This window comes from Erythranthe guttata, chromosome 5 (assembly GCF_056151865.1).
Source record: "Erythranthe guttata isolate IM_541 chromosome 5, IM_541, whole genome shotgun sequence".
Classification (NCBI taxonomy): domain Eukaryota; kingdom Viridiplantae; phylum Streptophyta; class Magnoliopsida; order Lamiales; family Phrymaceae; genus Erythranthe; species Erythranthe guttata.
The window spans coordinates 12,392,344-12,405,028 of NC_142537.1; the positions used below are offsets into that span (position 1 = coordinate 12,392,344).

The window sequence follows — 12,685 nt, forward strand, 5'->3', positions numbered from 1 at the left end:
ATAGGTTACGACCCTTCATATGGACGTCGCATACGTTCAAGGACACCATTTTGCTGGGGTGTGTAAACGCAAGTATGTTGATGAATAATTCCTTGATCAGAAAAATATTGTTTCATGGAAGCAAACTCCCCCCATTGTCAACTCGAATTTGTTTTACTGGTGTGTGAACTTGAGTTGTAATGAAGGCAAAAAAAGATTTAAGACGACTTTGTGTCTCATGTTTGTGACGCATTAAAAAAAACCCAGGTATATTGACTAAAATTATCCACTATTGTCAAAAATTTGCACCGAAAATGGAAGATATTTCATATGGACCCCAAATATCAATATGAATTAGATGAAAAGGTTTGACAGTAGATATATAATTAACTCCAAAAGGAAGACGAGTTTGCTTAGCCAGAGGGCAAACATCACATAGATTTTCTAAACGACAATAAATATTCGGTAAACTTTTAGAACGAGGAAAAGATAAATTTCCTAAACGCTGATGCCAAATATCGGCAGAAATTGAGGTAGAAAGGCAAACTGGTTGTTTGATGGGAGGGTGTGTATGCTAATTAGCAGATACTAACGCCACAACGTGATACAATCCATCTTGCTGCTTACCCAAACCAATCGTCGTCCTCGTAACCTGGTCCTGCAGAATACACCAAGAAGGAAAAAAGGGTTATGGAACAATTGAGACTTTGAGTATGTTTGCTCACAGATAAAAGATTAACATTGAAATTTGGTACACATAAAACATCTTTCAATTGGATATTATAATTCAAGGAAAAATTGCCAATAGAAGTGGTAGCGGCCTTCTCTCCACTAGGCAACAAAACAGGGGTTAATGATGGATAATTGGTGTGGACTTTCAATGATTGCTTGGAACATGTAATGTGATCAGTCGCACCACTGTAAATAATCCATCAGAGGTGAGTTGTCAAGGATTCCAACAAACATGTGGAAAGCTCGGGTTAATTAGCCTTAGGAGGTTGCGATTCACTTCCATTTTCAGACATAATTGAGAGATTGTTGATATTGTGCTTCTGACAGATTGGGCATAGCAGTCTGTAATTCCTTAACGGAAAACCCCGCTTTTACCGAATTTAAAGAAGGAGTGTATCATTTTCTATGGTGACCACTATTAGACGATTTGTGGAGTCAATGTCCTTCTGGATAGCCATGCAATTTATAACACGTCTCCTTCGTATGAAAGTCTTTATCACAATGGCTGCAATGAGGTGGTTTTCGCTCCAAGTTAGATGTTCTTTGTCCACGTTGAACTGCCATGGCTGCCACTTCACTGACCCCCGTCGTATTTCCAAGTTCTCTTTGTTTTTCTTCTTGCGATATTAGAGAGTAAGCCTTTCGGTGACTCGGTAGCGGCTGCATCACAAGAATCTATTCACGCACAACACTATAGGATTCATTTAATCCCATGAGAAATTGCACTAAAGCATTTCTCTCCTCACGTTCTGATTGTGGCTTCATTTTTCCACAAGTACAGTGACAAGGTTCATTGTAGGATGCTTATTCATCCCAAAGACCCTTTAGCTTGGTGTAATAGGCTGCAACAGACATTTGATTTTTGTTGTAGATACGCTATTTCACGTTGAAGTTGAAAGATTCGTGGTGCATTACTTTGAGAAAATCTTTCTTCACGTTCCTACCATATCTCATGTGATGTAGTTGAGTATATCACACTATCGGCGATATCAGGTTCAAGAGAATTTAGAATCCATGAAAGGATCATATCATTGCATCGCTTCCGTGAGGAGTACTCTTCTGGTGAATTTATTTGACTAGGAACTTGAGCGGATCCTTGATGAAACTCAACTTGTTCTTTGCGCTGAGAGAAATTTCCATTGAGCGACTCCATGTTCTGTACATATCACCATTGAGAGGTTTGGGTACAAGGATCATTCCGGGGTGATCGGAATGATGAATAAAGAAAAGATAGGATGGATCATTTTTGTTAATGCTCTTACTTTTATCTGAATCATCCTCCATGATGGAGAAATCAGAGAACAAGAATTATGAAGAAGAAAAAAAACGGAAGTGAAAGGCAAGGATTTTATCCGGCTTTGGTACCATGTAAAAGAGAAATTTATTGCCTTGATATGTCTTTATTGAACGTCTTTACAGAGACATAATACAAGAGATTATCATAATTGATTCTAAGATAAATCTTCATACAAAGGAAAGAAAATAATACAAAATCAATTAATGGAACTATAAAATATACGGTTTCCTAATTAATGGAACTATAAAATATACGGTTTCCTAAATGAGTGGATATTGTTGATTCCACACCAGACAATACAGTTAGCATTTCGATTGATGTATGTGAATTGCCATTTAATTTGACCAAACTGCCCAGTATCTCTTAATCTCCCTTATAAGAGATGCTCTATTTGATTTTCCATAATTTGACTTGATCATAACTTGATTATACGAACTTTAAAGCAAAATTTCACGGTTAATTGATAATGTTTTAAATTTAGAGATTTATAAGATACTTTCTACTTGTAATAAATACTATCTTCAATAAATGTAAAATTAATATTTTTTTTTTAGTTTCACACGTGCATGGACGTGCATCTTCCTAGTAGGCAAAAGTAGGAAATTATTTATCTATGCCACTATTAAGTATGTCATTATTGAGTAATAAGAAACTTTTGATTATATTCTATTCGAAACGAATAGTCAATGTCACGACATATTACATTTTGTATATAAAATAAGTAATAAGAACTTTTGATTATATTCTATTGGAATGAGTTGTGAATGCCACAACATATTACTTTTTTATATTAAAATTTAAAATACTAGTCTACTAAAAATACAACTACCACATATAAATTAAAAATAGATAGAAAAATGCAAAGAACCCACAGTAACTATTATGAACTGATAATATGCTCATTTATTCATGCAAGAGTTTAGAGAAAAGAGCCTGTATTTGAAATTGTAAATGGTTCGTAGTAATTATGTCATATAAATAACGACTTGTACTTATATCAACCAATGGCTTTTTGGCAAAACATATAGGGCAAATTACGAGAAATCTTCTAAGATAAGGTCTAATTATGAAAATCCCCATCATATTTTCATGATCAAAATTTCCACTGAGGTATGTTGCATACAGCCCCCCTACAGTTATACTGTGGACGGAATCTTTTTATTCTCTGGAATATTTCTCTAAAAATGTCAATTTTGACCTTGAGGGGTAATTGTAAGTATACTAATTACGTAGGGGGTAAATTGTAATATATTTAAAATAATTAGTTATTTAAATTCTTAAACCTATAATGTATCTATTTATTCTTTATTAAATTAATTAAACATATCTTGTAACATTATTATTATTATTTTTTTTTATTCAATAAAATTGATTTTACATATTTTGGAAATATTGTGTTTCTTATTTTGGGTTACTAATATTTTTATTAATTTTGAATATTTTTTAAAAAATAATTCAATTTTAAACAAATGAAATGCAAAAAGTATATATTAAATATAAATAAATCAAAAAATAAAGAAAAAGAAATAAGAAGAAAATTTGCAACCTAATGGGATTGGAAAACTCATCACTTTTATTTATTTCTTTCGAAAAATATTAGGGTAATTATCGATATATTGTTTTTTTTTCGTCAAAAGTAACACCGTAGGGGTTGGTGTAAGATGACAATACATCTCAGGGGGATTTTCATAATTATGCAAATATGAGAGGACTTTCGTAATCAGGCCTTACCTCGGGGGTGTTCTCGTCATTTACTCTTTATTGTTTTTCAAATAACAAGAGGGCAAAACAGATAAAACATATTTACTATGACTTTAAACAGTAAAACACTGGTCAGGTTTTTATCTCTTTTTTACTCTCTCTCTCTCTCTCTCTCTCTCTCTCTCTCTCTCTCTCTCTCTCTCTCTCTCAATTATAGTGGGTAGTTATGGCGGCTATTTTTAATTGAAGCTCCTATGGCGTCGATGCAGGTGGTTATGGAGGCGGCGATGGTGAATTGCAGCGACTGTGGAGGCGGTGGGTATGATGAGGATTCTTATGGAGACAACTATGGTAAGTAGCGGCAGCTATGTAGGCTGTGGGCATGGTGGGGGTGGTTAGGACGGGGGTGCTAGCGGTTATGGTGGGAGTGGTTATGGCGATTGAGGATGCAATGACTATGGCGGTGGTTGCGGCTGTGGTGATGGTGTAGTGATGGTGGTTGCAGATCTAGGGTTTTATTTTGGGTGAGCGTGGATGACTATAAGTGACTATAGATTACTGTGAGTGTCTACGACTGGCTGGTGGCTAGTGTTGAAAAAGGGGCTTAGGATTTTCGAATAGTGTGAGTACAAATAACTATGGGTGATTACGGATTCCAACGAGTATCTATAGGTTACTACTATCAAAAACAATAAAATAATTTTATGTTATATAATTTTCATTATTATGTAGTAATACATACACGCAAATGCACATATAGAACAAGTAATATAGTAGACAATTAAGTCTGAGTATTGATCCGACGAGAAATATTCATAATATATAATCCTAAGTGCTAGATTCTACCTTATATTCAAGCTCACCCTACACAGTCGAATTTGGAGAAGATTAACTAAATCAAACTACAATATGAAACGCAAATTAAATAGCGAGAAAAGCAAATCAAAACGAAGATTATCAAATTAAACGAGCCTAAGATTTTATCTTCCCCTATGTGATTATTGATCTCCCACAATTCCCCCAATTATGCAAGCAACGAAAATGGATGACCAACCTGAGATGCTAAATTAATCATAACCCGCTTCCGCTTGTATTATGATTCTATTATTCTAGACTCAATTATTGTATTCCTACGCAATTAAATCTAGAACAAAGCATTTGGCGCAAACTTCAATAATGGCTACCTAACAGGTTAACTATATTCCTATGCTAACACAACAAATGATCTTCTACCACAGTTTTAATTGTTAAACCGATTTTCCGATTCATGCATTCAACAGTAACAATAAAGCACATAAATTGATCAAGTTCATGCACTTAACAAATCAAGTAGAAGAAATAATCCAAAATTAATACTTCAATAAAATCGTAGAATTTGATTCACAAATCCCACATAGGGTTCGAAAAAACCTGTAGAAATAAAGACTTAGCTACTCATAATTCTTATGATAAAGAAAATAAAATTCGTAAAAGAAATAAGAAAAACTATGCATGAGTCTTCGTCGATCCTCGCTCTTTGCGTTTTGTATTGTCAAATTTTGTCCTCATGGTGTAGAAACTCGTTGCTTTCATAGGCTTTCTTGATAAGGAAATAGCAAGGTTGTAAAAATCGGTAATCGGGTCCGAGTCGGTTAGGGACCGACTCACGATTAATCGGTGCGGCGGTGATTAATCGGTGATAAATCGGAAATAAATCGTTTTTAAAATTTAATATAATATATTTGTAGATATTATTTATAAATACTCAAAACATAGATAAAAATTATTTAAACATAGTTATATCTCGATCATGTATATATTCTAATAACATAATAAAAGTTTGATAATAATAAGATCATAATACATAAATATCCTTATAAAACATAAATAAAAAGGCAATTTTTTTTTAATTTACATACATTCTTGGCATACATCATTAGTTCTTTAACAATAATAATTAACATAAACAAAATAAAGCATAAACTCATTTTTTTTATTTAAATCCCAACTTTTATCTTAATTAATAAAAAAAAAAAAAAAAACCGATTTTTGACCGATTTATTGCCGATTTTTGCCACCGAAGTTTGACCCGCCTTAAAGGGTTTGACCGCCTCGGACCGCCTCAGACCGCCTCGAACCGCCTCAAACCGCCTCAAACCGCCTCACAGGCAAAAAACCGATTTTTCAAACCTTTACACTAAAATCGTAAAGGTTTTGGACCGCCTCCGCCTCGGCGACCGATTAATCGGCCGCCTCGGCCGATTTTTAGAACACTGAGAAATAGTAAAAACCTAATAGGATTCAAATGCCGCCACTTTGCCCCACCAGGATATGTTCTTCAATTTTGACCATGTTGGAGTCCACAAGTTGTGGAAAGTTGCGTGAAATAAGAATTATAGCCCTTGAAAATCGCTTTCCAATGCGGCTGGAATCAGGTCATGTGAAGTTCGTATGAGAGAGATATGATTGAAATTGTGCACACTGCCAAATTTGTTGCGAGATTCCTTCTTCCAATTTGATTTATTTCCTTATTTGCAACTTTTTCCTTTCTTTTTTATCTTTTTTCGTTCATGGACACTTAATCCTCGTTTTTCACCTATAAAATACAAAATATATCAATTAAAGCACAAATATAATTAAATTTAAAGAAAAGATCCACGTAAAGTAAACATATCAAGTGTAAAATTTACACTCAACACTTCACCTAGTATCTCTTCTCAAATAATGAGGGGGAATCATCACCTTCAGAATATATATATATATATATATATATATATATATATATATATATATATAGGAAGTAAATAACTAATTCTTATTTGCTTAAAAAACAAAAAAAAAAATTAAAATTTTCATATTATAAGTATCACTAGAAATTAAAGTCATGAGAAATTTGTTGAAATATACTCGAAATTCATCAGAACAAAAATATATGATGTTGAAGTTGAACAAAAAATCACCAAAAGCCTCCGCATGAACGCTGACCTCCACAGCTGCAAGAGGTTGTTGAATTCTTTAAACCTTCAAAGACAATTTTTATTTTTTTAGAAATCGAGCATGTATGGGTCATTGTTAGATGGAAACAAACCCTGGGGTATTTTTAGTAATTATGGATACCTGATGTGTTTTTCGCTAACTAGACCACACTATAGTTTTGTGTAAGTTACGTTACGGATTTATTAATTTTTATTGGGCGAATGGCAAATAGGATCCATGACAGTGGACTTAAATGTGTATCGGTTCACATAAAAAACAGTCTTGCAAATAAATTCATCCCCATGTCTTTTGTCTAAATACCCTCCATAATATATTTTTTATCAATTTCAACAATTATATTCTAACTTTATCAATATTACACATTGACCCTGGATTTGAACAAATATATCACATTAACCCCCACTCTCATAATATTTTGAATTTTTTCGAATTATTTTTTTCAGAAAATAATTTTTTTTCTGATTTTTTTATTTCCGGCCAGATTCTGACGTTGACCGGGCGGTTCTTCGGCGTTGCTTTTTTTTTTTAAACTTTTTTTTTCTCTCTAAATTACAGTGTTAATAACAAAATTATTGTTTGAGATAGTAATATTGAATACCAAAAACAGTAATATTACTAATATTACAGTCCGAAACAGTAATATTACTTTCTCAAATAGTAATATTACTGTCCCAAACACTAATATTACTAACCCGAACAGTAATATTAAGAATATTAATTTTCCGAACAACAATATTACTAATATTACTATATCAAACAGTAATATTATGTTTGTAGACAGTAATATTACGGTCAAGACAACAAAATTGCAGACCAGGACGATAAAATTAATTAATACAGTAAAATTACTGTCTTAGACAGTAATATTACTGTCTCAGTTAATTTACTGTCTCTGACTGTTAAATAACTTTTGAAGACAGTAATTTAGCTGCCAATGCAGCAATATTAATTAAAATAATTTGTTTTAAGAAAAAAACAAGTTTTAAAAAAAAAAGAAAAAGTTCAACGCTGGAGACCGGCGGTAAAAGGCGGCTGACCGGTGGTCTCCGGCGGTGGCGGTCAAAATTCGGATCAAACTTGTAATAAGGGTCAAAATTGGTTAATTAGGCTAAATTGCAGTAAAATTATGATATTGGAGATGAATAAGGGTTTCAAGAAATTGAGGATAATTTTGGTATATATAAAAGAATTTTCCTTATTTACAAATAAGTTTGGACGAACTGAATTTATTTGAAAAACAAAAAAGTTTGATGTCCATTTTTTAATTAAATGCCCTTGACATTGGCCTACTTGTCATTTGCCCATTCTTATTTATTTGAAGGGTATTATAAACCTTTCACATTTTGTGTTAAAATATCTGGTCAACCATTAATCAGAGGGGTGTTTGGTAATTATGAATACGTGACACTTTTTTTTTTTTTGGTACTTTGCCTAATTTTTAAATATAATAATTTTGTTTACCAATCTATTCTAAATTATTTTATGTTTACCAAAGTATTCAAGTAATTTCCTTATTAGATTTATGCTAGTAGCAACCGAAACGAATTTATGATCAGGTCAGTTGTTAAGGAACCAGTCAAGAATGTGACTTGATTAGCAAAATTATTAGAAAATAAAATTTGACAACAAAATAGTTTAATACTGTGAAGATAAATGGTAATAGCAAATAGAGAAATCTTCATTATTCAGATGTCTCCCTTCGTTTACTTTCTTTTGTTGTTACCACTTGTTGTGCTAGTACTAGGAAACGATGATGATTGTATGCAAACCAGTTGCAGAGACGATGGCCCGATAATTCGGTTTCCTTTCAGGTGTAAAAATCAGCAACCTCGGCTTTGTGGCTATCCAGGTTTCGATTTATACTGCGACTATAAAAACGATACTATTCTTGTTCTTCCCTTCTCCGTAAATGTTGTTGTGTACAAAATCAACTATGTAACTCAAACAATTCTTGTCTATGACCAAGAAATATGTCTTCCAAAAAAGCTGCATGATCTAAACTTAGCTGCCTCCCCTTTCCTGACAAATTTCTTATGGGACTATATTCTGTTCAATTGTTCCGATCCGCCAAAAAGAGACTTAGGTTTCGTAATTCCTTGCCTTGGCGATTCCACATACCGAATCTATGCCGTTAATTCGGGAATGTCTCTTGAATCACTTCCTTTGACTTCTTGTACAAAAACATCTGAATTTAAATCTGTTCCGCGGGGAATATTTCAAAAATCCAACTTCCCTTTGAAATGGTCTGAACCAGCATGTTCCATTTGTGAAGATGAAGGCAAGAGATGCAGCTCGTATAATTCTACGACATCGGATCCTCATATTCGGTGTCTTGACCAACTCCCAACCACAAACCATCATGGAGCAGGAGCAAGAAATATTAAATTGATTGAAGGTGAACATTTTTTCTATTCATGTTTTGATATTTTTACGCAACTAATGGATTGACTTAAGAATCTGACTTGTATGTTCTATTTCAAAGGTTTTGGTTCCATTCTTGCTGCGATAATACTAGCGGCTTTTGTCTATCTTTACATCAGAGTTAGAATCTACCGAGAGAACCAAACGATGATTGGGAAGTTTTTGCGAGATTACAAAGCCCTTAAGCCGAGTCGATTTTCATACTCCGATATAAAAAGGATTACTCGTCAATTTAACGAGAAATTGGGTGAAGGGGGTTATGGAATTGTTTACAAAGGAAAGTTGAATAACGAAATAGACGTTGCAGTGAAAGTACTCAACAATTCCAACGGCAATGGAGAGGAGTTTGTGAATGAAGTAAGTACGATTGGGAGAATACACCACGTCAACATTGTGCGTCTTCTCGGATTTTGTGCCGATGGATTTCGAAGAGCTCTTGTTTATGAATTCTTACCAAACGGTTCATTAGAAAAGTCCATTTTCCAAGCGGGTTCTAATAGAATCAATCTTGATTGGGAAAAGCTAAAGGATATTGCATTGGGCGTAGCCAAAGGTATAGAATATCTACACGAGGGGTGTGATCAACAAATACTACATTTCGACATAAAGCCGCAAAACGTCTTGTTGGACCACAACCTCAACCCGAAGATATGTGATTTCGGCCTTGCAAAGTTGTGCTCAAAGGAACAAAGTGCAGTGACAATGACTGCGGCTAGAGGAACAATGGGGTATATTGCACCTGAAGTAGTGTCCAGGACTTTCGGAAGGGTTTCGTATAAGTCCGATGTTTATAGCTTCGGAATGTTGTTGCTCGAAATGGTAGGAGGGAGGAAAAACGAGGATCGGAATGTAAATAATACTAGTCAGGTATATTTCCCTCAATGGATATACAATCATATAAATGTGGAGGATAATCCAATGTGGGCACCAATTGATGAAGAAAGAAATAGTATAGCAAGGAAACTTAGTATATTAGGGCTGTGGTGTATACAGTGGTGTCCGACAGATCGTCCGTCAATGAAAGCTGTGGTTCAGATGCTGGAGGGAGAATGTGACGATCTCACAATGCCTCCGAATCCATTTCCACCTACTACACATCCCATTGATGGAAAACATTATCAAACTCAGATGTCAATCATATTAGAAGAGTAGTTCTCTTTTTTGTTTTCCATTGTAGAACTTTGTTGTGTTGTTTGTAAAAATAAAATAAAAAAACTCTATTGTGTTGAAGCTACTAAATTCTTGAAAGAGCTGAATAATATGATCTCTAGCTGTTGTTGATATTTGATCCTTTCATTTTGCAAATTAATCAATCAAATCGACCATAATCTATCTACCCTACATTTAAAAGTATGAATGTTTTTAGTTTCTTAACCTTTTTGTGATACTTATTTTACCCTTAATTTGTAAGTTACACTGCATATTATTTAGGGCAAATTACCAAAACCCCCCTGAGGTAAGCCTAAATAACAAAAATCCCCCCTCACGTTCTCGTAATTACGAAAACCCCCCTTGACTAACGGTTGACCGAATTTTTTTAACCGAAAACGTGAAATGTCTATTATATCCTTCTGTTAAATATGTGAAAATAAAATGGCAAATTACCAAAACTCCCCTGAGGTAAGCCTAAATAACGAAAATTCCCCCACGTTCTCGTAATTACGAAAACCCCCCTTGACTAACGGTTGACCGAATTTTTTTTATTTATATATTTTAATTGATTTTATTTATCCAGAGGAGTATTAAACCGATATTGTATATTAAATATAAACGAAAACCCCCATTTACATGTTACATGTTGCATATTAAATATAAATTAATCTTTAAAAAACAAAAAAAAAAAGAAATAAAACCAAAAAAAACAAAAAACAAAAAAGGAGAAAAATATATTGAGTCTTCTTCTTCCCTTCGTCCTTCGGAAGAGACGACCCAATCTCCAGTCCTCCTTCGGAATCATTCGACTTGCACAACGAAATCGAATACTTCTCTCCATCTTCAAGCTTTCTCGCCCTTCCCAATCCGAAATCCGCATCGCACAAGTCGAACTTCGGCGAACCGGAAACCCCAACTGTCCTCATCCCTACAAAGTACAAATTTCTCACTATCGGACATCCAATTTTTAAAACCTCCGTCTTTGTTATTCACCCTGTTTTTAATATCCAAAGCTATAGCCTCCGCAGCAATTACAAACCCTTCTTCCCCGACAAGTGTTTTGTGCTTGATTTTCGCTATTCCGCCACCCAAGCAATTGCCGAAGTAATTCAGTGGCATTGGCGGATTAGTTCTCCCTCTAACATCGACCGTCAAATTTTCCTCTTAAATTCGACACCTACCTGTTATGTCGAAATTTTTGAAAAGAATCGACACTTGTGTATCGAATTAAAAATCGACATTTGTGAGCGGCGATGGAGGACGTTTTTTCGACGGCAATAGAGGACATCTTAGACGGCGGCGATGGAGGACTTATTTTCCGGCGGCGAGGCAAGTTTTGTCGGTGTGTGGGCGAGTTCTCGGCGGCAGGCAAGATCCCGGTGAGGCTTTGAAGCTTGAAGTCAATCTCGAATGTGTCGTCTGATTGTGGTCTTGCGTGAGAGGAATTGGATTTTATTTATATATTTATGACCCCTCATTAAATAAAATGCTTACAATTACCCCCCTAAGGGTAATTTCGTGTACAAGGGCAAAATTGGTATTATCGGAGGAATATTCGGGAGAATCAAAAATATTCTATCGAGTTTAACACCGTTAGATCGATTTGTAAGATGTCTGCATACCTCAGGGGGATTTTCGTAATTACGAGAACGTGGGGGGGATTTTCGTTATTTAGACTTACCTCCGGGGGGTTTTGGTAATTTGCCCTATTATTTATGGTTAATAAAGTAAAAATGTTATTGATATTTCAATATTATTAATATTTCAATTAATACATTTAATCAGTATATCATGCTCTCCCGTACTTCAGAAATACGATTTTTTGTTTCTCTTTATAACATAATGAAAAGTCATGCACATTTTCTCTTTCTATTATATTTCTTTGGTTTTGTTTTGTATTTTCTCTACTTTTTCTTCATAGTAATTCCTTTCGTATTTCTAATTTTTCAACTACACAACTCTATTTTTTAAAATAAATAAATGAGAAAGTAAGAATTGCTATGCATTTTTTAATAGGCTAAAAGAATGATGAGTAAATTACTAAATTACAAACACCCCTGAGTTGAGGTATAATTATAAAAATCCATTTTTTGTATAATTGCATCAGCGCGTGTATTAGGCCAACATGAGGGTTGTACTCGTGTCAAACCACACGAGCTTATTTCACCGAGCTCGCCTAAAATCACACGAGCTCTATTTATTTTAATTAGTTTTTAATTTTTATTTTCTTAGTTTATGTTGCTCGTGCGAAAACGCGAAGCAGGTCTATTGTTCTCGCTGGCCTTTACACGAACATAATAGATATGCTCGCTCGTTTTCACACGAGAACTTTTATTTTTTATTTTTATTTATTTATTTATTTTTAATTAAATACTAATTCGGTTTTTATGTTAAATTATAGATGGCCGGAGATAGAGGAAAAAGTTT

General features: G+C 34.2%; 1 protein-coding gene and 1 long non-coding RNA gene across 2 annotated transcripts; one reads left to right on the plus strand and one right to left on the minus strand.

Moving 5' to 3' along the window:
- Positions 1 to 8,188: 8,188 nt before the first annotated feature.
- Positions 8,189 to 10,314, plus strand: LOC105963499 (rust resistance kinase Lr10). Its single transcript, XM_088818827.1, has 2 exons — positions 8,189 to 9,101; positions 9,168 to 10,314. The coding sequence occupies exons 1-2, from the start codon at positions 8,339 to 8,341 to the stop codon at positions 10,256 to 10,258; spliced, it is 1,854 nt and encodes a 617-aa protein (XP_088674953.1). The 5' UTR covers positions 8,189 to 8,338; the 3' UTR covers positions 10,259 to 10,314.
- A 734-nt stretch (positions 10,315 to 11,048) lies between these two features.
- On the minus strand, positions 11,049 to 11,919 carry LOC148770650 (uncharacterized). Its single transcript, XR_016031443.1, has 2 exons — positions 11,233 to 11,919; positions 11,049 to 11,151 (listed from the first exon to the last, which is right to left on the minus strand). It is a non-coding gene; the product is annotated as an uncharacterized LOC148770650 (long non-coding RNA).
- Between the last annotated feature and the right edge of the window lie 766 nt (positions 11,920 to 12,685).

Coding starts and splice junctions, on each gene's coding strand:
- LOC105963499 (XM_088818827.1), top strand. CDS start 8,339: ATGGTAATAGCAAATAGAGAAATCTTCATTATTCAGATGTCTCCCTTC. Junction 9,102..9,167: donor TGAACATTTTTTCTATTCAT/GTTTTGATATTT, acceptor TCTATTTCAAAG/GTTTTGGTTCCATTCTTGCT.